At 50.9% G+C, this 17,446-nt stretch overlaps 7 protein-coding genes across 7 annotated transcripts; 3 read left to right on the forward strand and 4 right to left on the reverse strand.

Moving 5' to 3' along the window:
- Positions 1 to 22: 22 nt before the first annotated feature.
- EDD37DRAFT_100780 (APA family basic amino acid/polyamine antiporter) lies at positions 23 to 2,452 on the forward strand. The gene is made up of 4 exons (XM_062809094.1): positions 23 to 563; positions 700 to 817; positions 882 to 1,312; positions 1,369 to 2,452. Exons 1-4 carry the CDS (start codon positions 346 to 348, stop codon positions 2,255 to 2,257), a joined length of 1,656 nt encoding a protein of 551 aa, XP_062676227.1. The 5' UTR covers positions 23 to 345; the 3' UTR covers positions 2,258 to 2,452.
- Positions 2,453 to 2,455: 3 nt separating this feature from the next.
- On the forward strand, positions 2,456 to 4,416 carry EDD37DRAFT_100932 (FAD binding domain-containing protein). The gene is made up of 2 exons (XM_062809095.1): positions 2,456 to 3,997; positions 4,052 to 4,416. Exons 1-2 carry the CDS (start codon positions 2,626 to 2,628, stop codon positions 4,171 to 4,173), a joined length of 1,494 nt encoding a protein of 497 aa, XP_062676228.1. The 5' UTR covers positions 2,456 to 2,625; the 3' UTR covers positions 4,174 to 4,416.
- A 94-nt stretch (positions 4,417 to 4,510) lies between these two features.
- On the reverse strand, positions 4,511 to 7,879 carry EDD37DRAFT_100982 (kinesin family member 5). The gene is made up of 3 exons (XM_062809096.1): positions 7,552 to 7,879; positions 4,988 to 7,502; positions 4,511 to 4,933 (listed from the first exon to the last, which is right to left on the reverse strand). Exons 1-3 carry the CDS (start codon positions 7,583 to 7,585, stop codon positions 4,660 to 4,662), a joined length of 2,823 nt encoding a protein of 940 aa, XP_062676229.1. The 5' UTR covers positions 7,586 to 7,879; the 3' UTR covers positions 4,511 to 4,659.
- Positions 7,880 to 9,563: 1,684 nt separating this feature from the next.
- Positions 9,564 to 13,423, reverse strand: EDD37DRAFT_605196 (urea carboxylase; the record flags this gene model as incomplete). Its single annotated transcript, XM_062814802.1, has 4 exons — positions 9,564 to 9,802; positions 9,850 to 10,426; positions 10,455 to 12,914; positions 12,959 to 13,423. 4 exons carry the CDS (start codon positions 13,421 to 13,423, stop codon positions 9,564 to 9,566), a joined length of 3,741 nt encoding a protein of 1,246 aa, XP_062676230.1.
- Positions 13,424 to 13,635: 212 nt separating this feature from the next.
- EDD37DRAFT_690868 (lactam utilization protein lamb) lies at positions 13,636 to 14,580 on the forward strand (the record flags this gene model as incomplete). Its single annotated transcript, XM_062820009.1, has 4 exons — positions 13,636 to 13,845; positions 13,892 to 14,063; positions 14,118 to 14,525; positions 14,549 to 14,580. Exons 1-4 carry the CDS (start codon positions 13,789 to 13,791, stop codon positions 14,578 to 14,580), a joined length of 669 nt encoding a protein of 222 aa, XP_062676231.1. The 5' UTR covers positions 13,636 to 13,788.
- A 93-nt stretch (positions 14,581 to 14,673) lies between these two features.
- On the reverse strand, positions 14,674 to 15,675 carry EDD37DRAFT_646062 (uncharacterized protein; the record flags this gene model as incomplete). The annotated part of the gene is made up of 1 exon (XM_062817694.1): positions 14,674 to 15,675. The coding sequence occupies one exon, from the start codon at positions 15,673 to 15,675 to the stop codon at positions 14,674 to 14,676; it is 1,002 nt and encodes a 333-aa protein (XP_062676232.1).
- Positions 15,676 to 15,960: 285 nt separating this feature from the next.
- Positions 15,961 to 17,316, reverse strand: EDD37DRAFT_100994 (carbonyl reductase). The gene is made up of 2 exons (XM_062809097.1): positions 17,295 to 17,316; positions 15,961 to 17,238 (listed from the first exon to the last, which is right to left on the reverse strand). Exon 2 carries the CDS (start codon positions 17,110 to 17,112, stop codon positions 16,237 to 16,239), a length of 876 nt encoding a protein of 291 aa, XP_062676233.1. The 5' UTR covers positions 17,113 to 17,238; positions 17,295 to 17,316; the 3' UTR covers positions 15,961 to 16,236.
- Positions 17,317 to 17,446: the final 130 nt, after the last annotated feature.

Raw genomic sequence — 17,446 nt, forward strand, 5'->3', positions numbered from 1 at the left:
AGGCTTTGACTAGGGTTCGTTTATTCCTTATCTTTCGCCTCATTAGCTCTTGTCATTCGTTATCACCAGTTATCAGCACTCCCCTGGAATCTTCTGAACCTAAATGGCCAGCACGTTACATGCGAGATTGGTGAGAGACTTATAAAGATGACGGGCGCGCACCAGCTTGGCTGAGCATTCTTGGACTTTCTGGTGATCGTTCGCCGAGGCATCATTACTGTCCTGCCATCTTGTCTTTGGGTACTTTTGTGGTCGTCCCCGCATTCTCCACGAGGTGACACCCAACGGAGCTACGGTGCTTTAGGGTTGTTCTTCTCGCACTTCGGTGACACGACAGCTACCAGGATGGCTGACACGGAGAACACGGGTCATGCAGGGCGCAACATGTCCAAGGATGAAGGTCGGCTGCGAGAGCTGGGTTACAAACAAGAACTCCAGCGTGATTGGTCGATGATGCACAATTTCGGCGTCTCCTTCAGTATCATCTCCGTCATCACCGGTATCACCACGCTTTTCGAATACGGTCTCACCACTGGAGGGCCCGGAGTGATGTCTGCAGGATGGTGAGTAGCTCAATCCTACCTGTCCTATCGTTTTTGCAGTTTGCGAGTAACCCTGATCGAGTTGTGATTGGGAGCTGGTTTTACTCTTCCGGAAAGTTTGAGGAGCAAGAACATTTACTAATCGACTCTTTCTTAGGCTGATTGTGAGCTTCTTCACAATGTTTGTGGGTCTTGGAATGGCAGAGATCGTGAGCGCTATACCATCAGCTGGAGGACCGTATTTCTGGGCTGCTATACTAGCTCCTAAGAAATGGGTATGTACCCTGCGCCTTTCAATCTACGACCCCCGTACTCTTTTGCTGATATAATTGACTATAGGCTCCATTTGCTTCCTGGGCAACTGGTTGGTTCAATCTATTGGGACAGGTCGCCGTTACGACCGGTATAACATTCGGCTGTGCCGGGCTCGTTTCCACATTAGCCAGCGTCAATGGCTACGTCCCTTCCGCGGGGAAGACTTTGGGTATCTATGCGGCACTTCTCTTCTCGCACGGTTGCGTCAACTCGTTTGGTGTACACATTCTACGGTATTTGAACAACACCTCGATCGTCCTACATTCCCTCGGGGTGTTTGCTTTCGCCGTGGCTGTGGTGGCCAAGGCTCCTCATCACCAATCAGCCAAATTTGTTTTTTCAACTTTCTATGACGGTACCGGTGACCCAGGCTGGTCAATCCGGGCTTCGCCAGCCTATGTTGCTTGCATCGGTATCCTAATGTCCCAATACACCATCACAGGTTTTGATGCAAGGTGAGCAATATGCAGCTCCGACCAAAGCAGCGATGCCATGCTGACAAAGTATCTAGCGCGCATCTGTCAGAGGAGACACAGAATGCATCATGGTCGGCTCCACTTGGGGTCTTGATGTCAATTGGAGTCTCTGCTGTGTTCGGATGGTTTCTTATCCTCTGCCTCCTGTTCAGCATTCAGGACTTCGACCACACCGTCGCTTCGGATTACTCGCAGCCAGTCCTGCAGATCCTGATCGATATCTTCGGAAAAGACGGAGCCATCGTCCTCTTCACTCTTGTCATCATCTGCGTCTGGCATTGTGGACTATTCTCCTTGACATCCAACTCGCGAATGATGTTCAGCTTCGCCAGAGATGGTGGAATCCCGCACTTTTTCCACAAGGTCGACGCTCGCTTCAGAGCCCCCATCCGCACAATTTGGCTTGCAGCATTCCTGGCCTTCCTTCTTGCCGTTCCCAGCGTGGGTTCGTCAGTGGCATTCTCTGCAGCAACTTCCATTGCCACAATCGGCCTGTATATATCTTACGGCATACCTATCTTGATTGGCATGATCAATCCGGCGGGATTCATTCACGGACCATTCAACCTGAAGTGGGCTTCCCGGCCTATCGCCTTGGTCGCTTGTGGCTGGATTGCTTTCATCTCCATTGTGTTCTGTCTTCCCGAGCTCAACCCGGTCAACAGCCAAACTCTCAATTATACGCCCGTCGCAGTCGGTATCATAGGCTTGTGGGTGCTTGCCAGCTGGTTCCTCTGGGCTCATAAATGGTTCTCGGGGCCCATCAGACAAATTGAGGCGGAAGTTGCTGGCGTCAATGTTGACGACCCTGCGGCGATGGCTCGGGCAGAACAGGAAGGCAGGGTCCCACAAATTGAAGCGCTGGAAGGCAGCAAAGAGAAGAGCTTGTTGGCGGCCATGAAGCATAACTTCAACCGAACTTGAGGATGATTATATTGACCTGGTATGTACATGAGGGAAAGTATGACATATTTCGACTTTGTGGTCAATTGCTTTTTGATACCCATGGAGCACTAGGTACTGGATGAATAAATTGCTATGTACAAGAGTCGAAAAACACAGGCCTGTTATGTTGGATATATGGACATGATTAAGTCTAGATAGTAAACCTTTCCTAAATACAACAGCCGTGAACAGTCTAAGGCGAGCCTCAGCCTGACTAAGTAGCCCCACCATGTGCTGGCCTAAGGCCGGATCTTCGTCTTACACCAAGACCCGAGGTATATATCGACTGCCCGAGCAGCAAGCTCAGTGATATTTCTCTACCCCTGGAAATCAGCACAAGACAGAATATGGGCTCCTTATCAGCCTCGCAAAAGCGAGGCATCAACCCTGAAGACATCAACGCCCTTCAATCACTCTTGTCCACCACAGGCGGCACCCTTCTCACCCCACACCACGAGGCGTACCCCGCGTCAATAAAGCGGTGGTCGCGAGCAGCCGAGAAACCCGCCGGTGCCGTCCTGACACCCAGCACGGCTGAGCAAGTATCCATCGCGCTCAAATATGCTTCGGAGCAGAACATCGACGTCGCGGTCAAGGGTGGCGGACACTCGACCGCGGGTGTGAGCAGCACGAATGGCGGGCTCCTGATCGATTTGAATGCCAAGATGCGTGGCGTCGAGGTCGACATTGCCAACAATCTGTTTCGCGTCCAGGGCGGTTGCACTTGGGGTGATGTCGACCAGGCGGGCACGAAGCACGGTCTCGCAACCGTTGGTGGCACTGTTGCCGACACCGGCGTCGGCGGATTACTCCTGGGCGGCGGGTACGGCTGGCTCAGCGGGCAACATGGCCTGTCGATTGACTGTCTCGTCGAGGCCACGGTGGTTCTAGCGACTGGCGAGATCGTCAAAGCCAGCTCCCAAGATGATCCGGAGCTCCTGTGGGCGCTGCAGGGTGCGGGTCAGAACTTCGGCGTTGTGACTGAGTTCGTGCTCCGGGCGTTCGACCAGGGTGATGCATTTGCCGGCTTGCTCATATTCCCGCCCATGCCAGAGCTGGTCGACAAGGTCGTTGCCGCGACTAACGACTTGTACACGGCCGACAGCGCGGGAAAGACCAAAGTCGCTGGCCGTGGCACCGGTGGTATTGCAATCGCCCGGCCTCCTCCGGCGGGTGGCCAAGTCATGCTCTTGGTTTCCATCATATACTTTGGCACCGAACAAGAAGCCAAACAGGTATTCAAGCCGCTGTATGACCTTGGACCGGTTCTCGATACCACGGCTGTGGTACCCTATCCAACAGTCAACACGATATTAGCCCCACCGATCGGCCTGCGCGCGAGCATGAAAGGCGCAGCGTTCACAGTGCCCATGCGGCCGGAGTTCGTCAAGGATGTACTTGCAGAATATGTCAAGTTCACGGATGGCAACGACGACACAAGCAACAGCGTCATCTTATTTGAGATGTACGATCCAGCGCAAGTGGTGGCCCGTGAAACAGGCAGCTTTGCCAATCGTGGTTGGCATCTTAATGGCTTGGTTCTGCCTATGTGGACGAAGCAAGAGAACGACAAGTCCTGCCGCCAGTGGGCGAGAGATGTCAATGAGATGTTTAAGAAGGAGCTTGAGGCGCACGGGAAACCCACTGGAAAGGGGGTCGACGGCGGTGTTGGCGTGAGAGGCGATAAAGGTGCAGTCCTGTTGTACGGGAACTACGATCGTAAGTCGGCATCCCGTTGATGTCCAACCGAATATGCTAACACTGGCCTCGCAGAATATGACGAGAAATCCCGAGATATCTTCGGAGAGAATTACCCTCGTCTGCAAGCGCTCAAGGCCCGGTACGATCCGACCAGCGTATTTGATAAGTTATTCGCCATTGCGCCACAGGCATAGTGGTGGACGGTCGTGTCTGTACAGGTAGTGGTAGGGACTGGAGGATCTCGTGGGCAATCGAATCAAATATCTGAAAGGCCTCAACTTCGACATGACTACCAGTTCCCACAATATCTGCATCAGAAGCATAATCGGTGAAGTCGAACAAGGCTGCCCACGAAAAGGGGCAGCAGTGGCAAGCAGTGTCATATTGTCCGTGCGTTAGCACTGCAGCAGATACTCTAGAAGTCTAGGTCAAAGAGAGCTTCCCTGGCAATAATGTCTCTCTTTGTGTCTTTGGTCCAGTAAGTAGAGCCCCAAGCATGACTCAAGACATCTCTCGTGATGCATAAATTCAGGTTCAACGTCAAACAGCCGGCGCTGTTAGACATCCACGCCGACGCCATCCAGAATGCTTCAACGACCAAGCCAGATTGCAGTCATGATGGTATAAACAGATGCAGCGTAGTATCTTTGCCCTCGGAATCACATTATATGTACTCCTCCTTACCGACCCGTGTTGAAGAACCAACTGCTTCGTTTGTTGCCACTGTCTGAACCCGTCAAGCTGGAGATGATAGGCAACGCAGGTGCACCGTTGGCGCCGTCGAGATTTCCTTGAGCACCGCCTCCTCCACGCAGTGGCTTTGCTATCCTGGCTCCGGCGTTCATGAGACTGTTGAAACCACCAGGTCCGCCAGGTCCGGCCATGGCCATATTCTTGGATGACACCTTGGCGGCCTCCAGACGCTCTTTGACTGCAGCGAGTTGTTGTTCGAACCTAAAGACTATGTTAGTATCATGAGTGGAAAGATGTACGGCTATGTTAACATACCTGTGGTTCGCAGCTGTCAATTTGTCCTGGCTATCGCTGAGCAGACTCTCCAAACTCAGAATTCGTTCATTCCGAGCAATGAGCTTTCTTTCTGCGATAGCAACTTCCTTCTTAAGGCTCGTGTTTTGGTCCACAAGCTGCCTCTGCACGACAGTAAGCTGTTCGAGATTGCGCTCCAAAAATGCCATCTTCTTTTGCTGTTGGCGGTTGTTGCTTGACCGAAGCACGTTGTTATATTGTTCTCGTGTCTCATCAAGTGAGATCTCAAGCTCCACAACTCGCTCGCATCGATTCTGTAGGTCTCGCATCAAGTTCTTCTTCATCTGATCGAATTCGGCAATTTGTTGTTGGAGTCCTTTGCTGGCGACGCCATTCGGTAGTTGTCCACCCCCACGAGACTGCAAATCACTGATAGACTTTTGGAGCCTCTCAATCTCTTCAGACTTGTGAGTGAGTTGGTCTCTAAGATCATGCGCCAGCTCTGTTTGCGTCTCTTTGCGATCGGCGTACAGTTGTTCAAGCCTGCTCTTGACGTCTTCCACGTCTTCCGGGCTCAGATTGCGCGTTAATAGATCTTCGTATTTTTGTTGCACCGCACTCAGCTTCTCCTCCAGAGAAATTGTCCGCTCCTCATACTCGTTCTCTGTACGCTCGTTCAAGGAAGTCTCGGCTTGCCGTACCAAATCCCGTGATGCCATTAACTTGGATCTCAAGTCTTCCAGCACGTCTGCGGAGACTTTCCCACCATTCAGGCTCGCAGCATGTAGTGACTCGACTTGATCAAGCATATCCCGCATGCGACTCTCATTTTCAGAGAATGCGTTGTCCCCCAAGTCAAAGCCGGCCATCATTTTGGCCATCTTCTCCTTCTTCTTGCTTTCTTTTTCGTCAAGTGCAGCTGTAGTCTCTTTGGCACTCATCTTAAGCTCCAAGAGTTGTTGTTTGACGGACACTAGCTCGGTTTCCAGTTCAGTGTTTGCGTCTTTCAAGCTCTCCATTGTGATGGAATCCTCTTTGCTTTGATAAGATAGTTTCTGCAGCTCCAGTTCTGTCTTGTTGAGTTTCTCAGCCATGGTTTCATTGTCCTTGGTGGTCCGCAAAGTGCCTTCCCTGTAGGATTTCAGTTCTTCTCGTAGCTCTTGAAGACTTCGCTCAGCGTTAGCTGCCTGAGTCTCCTTCTCCGTAAGTTGATCTTGTAATTCATTTTCTCGCCGTAGAAACTCTTCTCGCTCGTCCTTTTCAAGGATGATACTAGGCGTGCTCGATCTATCACCCATTCGTGAATCAGGTCTACTTGGTGTCTCTGATCTCAAAAGATCCGAGGCGGCACGAGACGGCGTGTCGGGTCTTGTCCTCAGCTCTGATCTGGAATTTGAACCACCTAAAGGTGCAACCCATTTGTCTTTCGGTACCGTCTCGCCTTTCCTCCACAAGGACAGTTCGGAATCCACCGACGCAATGTACTTTTCGAATGACATCGCTTGATTCTGAGCAGTCTTGAGGAGCCGTTTCAACTCAGCAGGGCTCAGTACAGCATTGATCTTGGCTTTGTTCCTGATTGTCTTTGCTCTCATACCAAAGCGTAACGTGCCGACCGTTTCTGCATCATTGTAACTGCTGGGTGAACAATTGATGATCAAAGTGGTCCTTGAATTACCACCCAAACTTTCTTGCAATATCCTGGTCAATTTGGAGTCTCGGTAGGGAACGTGGGAAGATTTGCCATCAGTCAAAGCGTTGATGACCATTCCAAGAGCACTCAAACTCTTGTTGATCTTTTTCGCCTCTTCAAGAGTCTGACCAGTTGCGCCGGTCTTGCCCACCTTTTCAGAGCCTGCCAAATCCACAAGATAGAGCAGACCACTCTTCTGCGAACCAGTATTGACGTCTTTTTGGTTTATCGTGACCAAGAATATGGAATGGGATCGCGACGATTCTAAATTCATGTTGGTTGATGCTGTCACTCTTGATCGCTGACCCAGGTGCATGGCGGTGTACACTTCCTCCACGGTATTGACGTATATTTCTCGTAGGCCCTTGACGTACGGACCCTTGGGACCTTCATTGATGGGCAGATTGTCCATGACCGGATTCAACAGATCTCGTATCCGCTCCATGTAAATTTCCAGGTACGAAATGCCCACAGTATACTCGATCTGCGCCGAACCATGAACCAGGATGGCGTCGAAAATTTGTTCAGTGATTCGTGGTATTATACCTTTCTTATCTGAATCGTCCATATCACCCATCATTGTATAAGACTTTCCTGCGCCGGTCTGGCCGTAGGCAAAGACCGTGCCATTGTAACCATTCATAACATCTTCGACGGTCGATCGTATAGAGAAATCGAAGATATCGGCTTGTTGAGAAGACATGTCAAAGACTCGGTCGAAGGTGAAGGGTGCATTGGTTTCGGCGGACTGAAGCTGGCAGGTGTCCTCGCCGGAGAACTGGACAATTGGTTGACCTCCATTCGCTACTTCGACTTTATTCTGAGGCCTGAAACGGGCAACAACTGCAAACGATGTTAGTATGTGTGGGATGGTTATGGGCGAAGCGCGCACCTTTGATGTTGTTGCCCCCTCCTCCGCTGTTCATGGCGGCGGTACTGGAAACATGGTCAGCGTGCGATCGTGGTGTACAGGTATGTTATGACGAACGCCATGTTTCTTCTTAATGAGTGTTTTCAATCAGGCCAGGAGGAAATCATCAGTTTCGGTGGTGTTGACCCGACTGCGCGGGATGTAAACAGAGTAGATTGCGGTCTCAAGCGCGATGTTTATCGGTCGATTGGCGACAGCATTGAAATGGTATGAAGCAGACAGCGTCGAGGAACAATGTCGCCTCGGACTCGATATTCGGGTTCGATGTTAACAACGTGTAAGGGGTTCTTCTGGAATTATCCTATCGTGGTTTGGCAACACAGCATGAACGGGCACGCGCAGTTGTGAAACGGGCCAGCCGGAGTGAGTCTTTGGCGGCGGAACGTGACGCGTGACCCTTGAACCTTAGTTGGGGGACACCAATTCAAGCCTTAGCGGTTGCCCCCTTGTTAATTTCCCGGTGGGAGAATGCTCCCCATCACGTGTCGCCAACATCACAGACTTCTATCAATCGGGATATCTTGGTCATAGCCTTGAGAAACATTAATCAGGTCAAACGGATCGGTATCGACATGGTTGTGGCATGTGCTCGGAATGCAGTTTGGAGGACTTCGAACATAGGCGACCAGCAGGTCAAGATATTCCAATCATTCACCAAGATGCTATTTTTAATCGACAAAGACGTTGGCAAGGCTGTACACTCAAAAACCCATTTGGGTCTTTTGACCACTGGGGCGGCCCTAAGAGTCGGAAAAAGGATTTCGTGAGCAGTTCTTTGGTACCTAGGTATACAGGTCAGGTCGTTCACAGATGTAACTCAATTCTCAGCGCCTCAATGGGTACATTGATGCACTTTATACCAGGTAGTGTGTGCGGTCAGTGTGGAGATTGCATATATCAACAAAATGCACCAAATCAATCTTCTGAAACTACATCTTGCCCACTACTGACACGGGCTCTAATACTGTCCATCCACTTTCTACTCTATATACCGAAAAAGTACCAAACCGCAAAAAAAGAATGTCATGAATCCTTCCGTGTCGGCTGAGGTATTTGTTAGAATGATTGTTTTCACAGGTGAGTCTGAAGCAACTTACGGAATCGAACCCCGGGCTTATCGGAACTTTCAACCATGAGAGATGAGAGCGATAAATGTTACCTACCAAAGTCAGATTTTGTAGAAGGGTTTTGAAAGTGTTGAATTACCTCTACACCCTGAGAAACGTTAATGAATGTTGATATTTCATGAAGAGAAATACTTACAACACGGATAAGAGTAGATCTGTGAGTCTTATGACCCCAAGTGTTGGCAAAAATTGCTGGTGTTTGGTATATTACAAACCCAAGTTTGGAGAGGCGTTGGAAGCTCCGAGTGGGGGGGTTTGACATCCAATGTCATACTGGAAGAGCTGTGGTTGATCCACAGTCCTTTCATCATGGGTCGTGGCGTCAGTTGTTCTTGGTCCTGGAGTGTCCAAAAGCTTCTCCTTGTTGGCTGAATCTTTTCTTCTCTTGTATGCTGTGTGCGCGTTGACATTCGCTTCCGTATGTGAGAAACGCAGGGATCCGGGCGTCCATCCTGGCAGATTGTTCGTGGAGGATCTTTGATCCCGCACCGCGCTGTTGGGCGGAAGTTGGCGTCAAAGATAATTTGACCTCTCTGAGGAGTAGTCCTTCGGTGACAGCGTATGGATTCCAGAATTGTCTTCCACGATCAATAAGCTAGAGGTTCTGGTCGAGCTTATTCACTTCTTGTTTCACACACTTTGAGGCCTAAGCACCCCCGTGCAGCGACCAGAAGGAGATCTGACAATGTAAGTCGCTTCAGGCTGGCTCTCCGATTGACTTGAGATGTCAAGCCGCGTATCGTACCGTTGTCATTGGGAGGACTACAACATCAATGGACGAGTTCCTCTTACTGAGGCAGAAGCTCATCAGATGTGCATTATACTATTGCCACAACCACAAGTCACCTATTTTGATCTTCGCAGAAGCATCAATGGTTGCCCAGCCTGCACGACATCATTCGGCTTGACAAGCATCTTCTCGACCTTGGCTCCAGCCATACTTTCCTCCGCCTTTACCGGGATTTCGAGTTTCATGGCCTCCAGGATCGAGACAATTTGCTCTTCCTTGATGGTGTCACCCTCGTTGACCTCGACTTTCCAGACATTGGCATTCAGAGGAGCCTCTATCGTAATGATATCCGGATCTGGAGAGAGGTCAGCGCGGTATTTGTGCCGGAGAATTTGAACTTACCATGTAGGAGATCTTCAATCGTATCGACGCTGATCTTGTTAGCTTCCTTCTCCTTGGTCCACTTCTCAAGCAGTTCTTTCTCCACTTTGTCCATTTCCGCCTGTGCTTCGTGCTGCCTGGCTCGGATCTGCTCGACTTCCTCCTTCGTATCGCGCAGGAGCTGGTTGTGCTCTTTCATGTCGAACACAGTATCTTCGTACTGGTATTCATAGCGGCCGCTTTTGAAGGTAGCCAGCATGCTCTCATAGTCCTCCTCGGACACCTCATAGAAGGTGATTTGGTCGAAATCCTCGAACAGCCATGGTCTCTCAGGACTGTACCCTTTCTTGAAGCCCAGGATGTCGGCACCTGGAATAGAAAGTCCGAGGTTCATGTAGCCTCCAGGAGATTCAACGTTGTATACTGCCATGCAGGAACCGCCCCACCCGACACAACCTTCCGGAGTGTGGATTCTGGATGGATTCATCTTGGGGCATTGCATGCGTTGACGTGGATCGATCGGCAACGCGACTGGTAGCGCGATGAAGAAGCCAACGGCTACCACCATCAATGATGATTGAGTCAATATGTCGCGGAGCTGGAATCATGTTAGGAATGCCACAGACCTGCAAGGGGGAACCAACCTGTTGCTGTGTAAAGGCATTGTTCTTGGCCACGAACTCCGCAGGATCAGGCAGGTACGCTGCATAAGGTCGTTGCGTCTCCATATACCTCTGCAAGCTCTCCGTCTGTCTTTTGCTCTTGTACGTAATGGGAAGCTTGTACTTCCGGCTGGGAAATTTGGCTTCACTCAGATCACCAAGTTCTTTCTCGAGCTTCAACAGGAGATCCATCATCTTTTGGCGGCTGACTTTGAGCGAGTCAAAATACAGCAGGAACGAGTTTCCGGCCGGTGTTCCTGTCAACATCGCTCCGTTGGAGAAAGATATAGCACCGGTAGACTCCTTGAGTTTTCGATAAAGGGCGACTGCACGACATCGATAGTTGAGATCGAAGGCCCCATAGCCATAGTCAACCAAAATGAAGTCATCACCACCCTGCCGGTACGTTGCCAGTGGCTGGTTTCCTTTTTCCTCGATCTTGTGAATGACTGCGCTCTCCCAACCATTGGACGTAGCAGAGGGAGGAAGACCCTCATATTTCAGAGGGAAGACATCCTCGAAACTACCTTTACCATTGCAGGCGTTGTGTATCGAGGTCAGAAACTCCTCGACTTCGTTTCGCTTGGCAACGGCGTCTTGATACGATACCCGCCTGAATCGCAACTTGTTACCAGCCTTCATCTGTCCCAGTCTCCAATATTCGGCTTTGACAATGGTGGTCGCAGAGACAAATCCTCCAAAATCAGGAGCATCAATAGGGAACAAGCAGGGGTCATCACCGGTCCAATTCAACGTGCCGAGCGGATAGCCATACTCGATGAGATTTGACGGATGAGAACCGCCTTCACCACCACTTGCACGCGCCCATTTCGGCTTCGGTCCAACAAGTCGAATACCTCCTCGAGATGCGTTGTGGGAGATAGTATAGGTGCTATTGTAGAAGTCCTCGATGAATTCATCGGTGAGGTATCCCACATCATAAGGGCCAGGCATGGAGAAAAGATCCCATTCCTCAGGATAGGTTGGGATCAGGTGCTTTGGTAGCGATAGTTCACCATGTACCTCCGGCACATCGCTTGTGATAGCCAAGAGATCGCCAGCTGCAAGTTGTCTTCCTTGATACCCGCCGACTGCTGTCATGGGAGCTGTTGACTTCGATCCAAACCAAGTTGCTATGCTTGGGAGACCACCGTAGATGGCGAGATATGATCTGCAGCCTCCTCCTGTGGTCTTGCCCACCGTCAAACGCTGCCCAGCTTTGATTGTTAGTCTCGTCCACATTGGGATCTGCTTGCCATCAAGCTTGGCTTCCATGGGTGCTCCGCAGAGCGCAACAATTGCACCACCGAGGAAACGGAGATCAGGCCCGCTCAGAGTGATCTCGATACCCTCCTTGCCTGTGGGATTTCCAACAAGAGCGTTAGCAATACGGAAAGCCAAGGGGTCCATAGGCCCTGAATGCGAGAAGCCTTTGCCGATCGTGGGTCGACCTGGCCAGTCTTCCACCAGGGTGTACGCTCCGCCCTGAATGACATCGATCGCGTGTGGCTGATATACGAAAGAGTCGAGGAACTTGGTGATCGTGTTACCGGATCGGAACGTGTTGTCTTGCAGGATCTCGGCCAGGAATCCGATGTTTGTTGGCGGACCTAAGACCTTGGATCCCTGAAGCAGTTCCGTCATCTTGTCAATTGCTTCGTCCCTGTCCGCAGCATGGACCATGACTTTCGCAAGTAGCGGATCGTAAAAGGATGTCACCTTGGTGCCGGTATGTACCCAACCATCGATCCTTGAGCCTGGTACCTCTTTCCACGATACGTGCTGCAAAGTTCCAGGTGATGGTGCATAGTCTTTGGCAGGGTTCTCAGCATACAACCGCACTTCAATGGCAGCACCAGAAGGCTTTTGTGGTTGGAGGCCTTTGAGGTATTCGCCTGAGAGACCTCCTTTGCCACATAGCTCTGCATCCGCTTGCTTGAGCATCAACTCAACGAGGTCGACACCGTAGCACAGCTCCGTGATACCATGTTCCACCTGTAAACGGGTGTTCATCTCAAGGAAGAAGAAATCGCCAGACTTGTCGTCCACGAGATATTCGATGGTCCCTGCCGATCCATAGTTGATCGACTCTGCGAGACGAACAGCAGCGGAACCGAGTTTCTCACGAAGCTCGGGATGTTTGACGACAAACGGACTTGGACATTCTTCAATCACCTTCTGATGTCTTCGTTGAATTGAGCATTCACGCTCCCCAAAATGTATGGCTTGCCCCATGCCATTGCCGAAAACCTGTACCTCAATATGATGCGAAGACGGGTAGTATCTCTCGATGAAGACGCCTGCATTCTTGAAGAGCGTTTCACCACGAGACTGTACAGTTTTGAAGGACTGTCGGACTTCGTTCTCATTATTGCACGTGAGTAGACCCATACCACCGCCGCCGGCCGTGGCTTTGAGCATGACCTATACTGATGAGCGGCGAGGTCACGTCTGGAGAGGTAACTTACAGGGAAGCCCAATTTCGTTGCTTCTTCGACAGCTTGCTCTTCCGAACTCATCAAGCCTTGAGTTCCTGGGACAATTGGGACGTTGGCCTCTGCAGCTAGGGCGCGGGCTGTATGCTTGATTCCAAAATCCTCAATGCACTTCGGACCTGGTCCCACGAAGACCATCCCTGCATCCATGACTTGACGCGCGAAGTCGGTGTTCTCTGACAAGAATCCATAGCCGGGAATCACCGCATTTGCTCCTTTGGACTTTGCAATCTCGACGATCTGCTCTCCGTCGATGTAACCCTTGCTGTCGGGTCCTGAGAGCAAAACAGCTTCATCGGCGGCAGCGACATGAGCGGACGCGGCATCGGCTCCAGTGTATATTGATATTGTTCGAATACCGAGCTTGCGAGCAGTCTTACATATACGGACAGCGATCTCGCCGCGATTAGCAACCAGTAATGTCTTCAGCTTCTCCATTTTGTGAAGCTGATATGAGCGTCATCCACGGCCTGAAGCTATCGGACTAATTCCTGGAAGGTCGTCATGTTATCTACTCACCACCCGCGATGCGGAGATGACGATCTAACTGCCTCTATCGGTGTTATCCGCGTATCTGAGTGGGGGAGTATGGAATCGGGTTCTTATCTTTCCGGCATCGTGCTTCTCCGCCTTTATAAGTGACGTCTTTTAATGTGTTTGTCGTCCCGTGTCGAAGTTCTTCTTATGGTTAAGCAGAGTATCTCAGACCAGATAATAAGAGTTGAGCAAGTGCTTGTGGACGATATCAGCCACCATCCGAACCATTCACCTTTCGACTTGGAACGTCGGAACCCGATACCACGATGGCGCCACCACCAATCAAGCACAAGGCGCTGCTCAATGTAGATATGGGGGAAGCTGTAAGTGGTCTCGTTCTAATCATGCACTGTATCTGACAGATATCAGTACGGGAACTATGTCTGCGGTCCAGACCTAGATATCCTGCCCTTGATTGACCATGCCAATGTTGCATGTGGTTTCCATGCTGGGGACCCGCTGATCATGCAAGAAACGGTTCGAAATTGCATGAAACATAACGTCAAGATTGGAGCCCATCCAGGCCTTCCCGACATCCAAGGTGAGCCGCACGGTAATCTGCTGAGCCATGCAGCCTCGTTCTAACAACACCAAGGATTCGGTCGACGTGAAATCAAGATGTCGCCCGAAGAATTGACCGCCATAACCGTTTACCAAGTTGGTGCCTTGAAGGGCTTCCTGGACAAGGAGGGCGCGCCGTTACATCACGTCAAACCGCACGGCATTCTGTACGGAATGATGTGCAGAGACTATGAAGTTGCGAAAGCAGTGATGCAAGGCATTCCCAAAGGTGTCCCAGTATTCGGCCTGGCCGGAACGAACATGGAGAAGGCAGCAAATGATCTGGGAATCACCTTCTGGGCCGAGATGTATGGGGACGTGAAGTACAGCAACGATGGCATGTTGGTCGTCGACCGCAAAAAGAAACCTTGGGACCCAGAAGATGTCAGAAAACATGTCTATCAGCAACTCAACTCGCAGTCAGTGACAGCAACTGACGGAAGTACTGTTCAATTGCCGGTCAAGGACTACCCCGTGTCGATATGCTGTCACTCTGATTCTCCGGGTTGTTTGGAGATCATTAAAACTACCAAAGACGTGATTGATGAGTTCAACAAGGCACATGACAGATAAAAATCATTTCTATCTCCTCACTCATCCCCAGTCACACCAACAATCTGGTTGCTGACAGTCCACAATTTCTTTGCAGCATCCTCATCATAAGCCCATTCTGCATATCCAAGACTGGCGAACCCCGCGTCCTGCACAGGGCCCGCGACTGCGGTGTTCTCAAGGTATTTCCCCCCCTTACCCTCCAGCTCCTTGTCAATTGCGCTCAGGACGGTCGTGGCGGCTCCCTGCTCGACTGAGTGCATGCCTCGCTGTACTTCGGGCATCGCTTTGATCGCACTGAAATCGACGTGCAGCTGCAAGCCCGTATCAATGCCGCCAGGGTGCAGGGACCACGCGTGCAAACCCAATGGCCCGTATCGTCGTTCGATTTCGTTGGCCATGTAGATGTTGGCAGTCTTGGACTGGCCATAGCCGCCGAAAGGGGTATATGACCCTGCTTCGGAGAAGTCCAAATCGTCAAAGCGTATGCTCGAAGTCCTGTGGCCGATGCTTGAGACGTTGACGACGCGCGACGCAAAGGCCGGTGTTGCCGAAGCTAGCAGTGTCGGCTTCAGCAGCTGGAAGAGAAGAAAATGTCCAAGATGGTTGGTCTGGAATTGAGCTTCGTGACCATCTTGGGTCAGCGTGCGTTCTGGAAGTGCCATTATCCCAGCATTGTTGACCATGACGTTGAGTTGAGACTCTCTGGCCAGAAACTCCTTTGCACAGTCCCGTACGCTGGCGAAGGAGGCTGTATCAAGCCGCAGAAGCTCGACTTTTCCAGGCTCCAAGACATTCGCAAGAGCTTTGCGACCCTTCTCCAAGTCACGGGCTGTCGCATAGATCTTTGCGCCGGTAGCCTTCAGGGCACGAACAGTTTCAATACCGATTCCCGAAGAGGTGCCAGTCACGAGCATGACCTTGTCGCTGAGTGCATTCTCCAAGTTGTTGTCTTGGACGATCTGCAGAGCTGTTGGGCGGGAGTCACCAGGACCTGCGAGGGAAGTTGGGAGGTGAGCTTGAGCATAGCGGGTAGTCATTTTCAAAGTAGGTCTAGATCTGAGTATTTGGTTTATGATCGCTCCTTGCTTGGGTTCGACGTTGTGCATGCTCGGGGAAGGTCCTACCTTTATATACCTGCCTCTCCTTGACGTCTCCAATGGCCAAGGCGTGCCAGTCATTGTCTGGGGGTTGACCGCCTTCGTCCAGGTATGAGGGTCAATGATCCGTTTGGGTAATTCTCAACCAGACTCCGACAGCAGAGTGGTGGAGACACGGAATTTGTTGATGCATTTGCACTACATGGTTGAGAGTCAACCGGAGGTAAGGCTGTCCAGCTGCAGGCGGCTGACGCTGGCAAGCATTTCCTCCGCAAATTCCATCAGTGGAGAGCGGATCAACCCGGACGAAACACGCATACATGGGCCTGTGCCCACCCAAGAGAGAAAAGACTTCTAGACCACACAACACAGTGCAGTATTTCGCGGCCGTGTCCTGACGTATCGTGAGTGAGACCTTTCTGGAAAACGTAAAGTCCCACGAAGGATGTATAACCATCATAGGCATGTCCATTGTGCCGCCTTATGACAGAGTGAATGAGCCTATTTCTCCCATTTAATGATCTTCTCATGCTGCCAGAATTCGCCGTTGGAGCCTTTGATGTCTCCGAATGCTAGTAGCACGGGCGTCTGAGCTCCCTCGTCTGGTGTCTTGTATCCTCGACCTTTTGTCATGTCTGTCTTCACCCAGCCAGGACAGCACGAGTTGATCAGGGTCTGACTTCCTGCCTGAGCATTGACCCGAGCAATGGCTCTCGTCACCCCGATGACACCTGCTTTGGACACAGAGTAGGCGACGCTAGGCCATTCCTTGTCATGGGTGCCATTGGAAACGGCGGATACGAATTCTTCCATCAGTTGAGTTATCTCTTCGGGTTTCTTCGCATTGAGGAAGCGAGATCTGATGTTGCTGGAGTATCTTGAATCGAGATGACCCGCCATACTTGCAACATTGACGAGTCTCCCCCCATCCCTGATATGCGGCAAGAGAAGTCGGGTAGCCTCAAGTGTACCAAAATAGTTACAATGCAGCGTCTTTTTCACCACGTTCTTGTCAAAGCCATCCATGGCAATTCCAGCATTATTGATCAGGAAGTCAATTCCATCAGGATTTTCTTCCTTCACAGCTGTGGCGAAATCCTTGATACTCTGCTGACTGTCGATGTCCAATGGAAGATACTTGATATCAGCGAGGCCGCCATGGCTGCGCAACGCTTTCGCACTCTTCAACTGTGGGTCTTGCTTGATTGAGTCCAATGCTGCCTTCCCTCTTTCCTCATTTCGTGCTGTTAGGTATATGAGTAAGGGCCCATTGTTGTAGGATGACTTCGGGTATTGCAACGCGAGTTGGCGGACAATGGCAAGTCCTACACCTTTGTTTGCACCGGTGACGGCGCCGACACGTGTGTAAGTTGTCATTTCTCAAAGATGGGGCGTGGGTGAAGGGTGGGGGTTTGCGGCTGTGACCTGTAAACTATGTCCTTGGAGAATCATTTTTGTAGTTTTTACGTGCTGCGGCAGTGTAGAAGTGTACATGTCATAGAACTGCCTATGACTGTAAGCGGACTCGGCCTCACGTGGAGGTGCAGATAGTTGGATACCAGGTATTTAGGCAAATTTGGAGATGGCAAGGCTGAGATGAGAGTGACCGTCGGATCCGTAGGTGGAAGGGAACTGAATCCCGTGAATTTACAAGGCTGTGGCATTTCGATCATTTGGTCCGTCGGGATCTTTGAGCTTTGGTTATTAATTG

Source organism: Exophiala viscosa, assembly GCF_022695815.1.
Source record: "Exophiala viscosa unplaced genomic scaffold EDD37scaffold_1, whole genome shotgun sequence".
Taxonomy (NCBI): domain Eukaryota; kingdom Fungi; phylum Ascomycota; class Eurotiomycetes; order Chaetothyriales; family Herpotrichiellaceae; genus Exophiala; species Exophiala viscosa.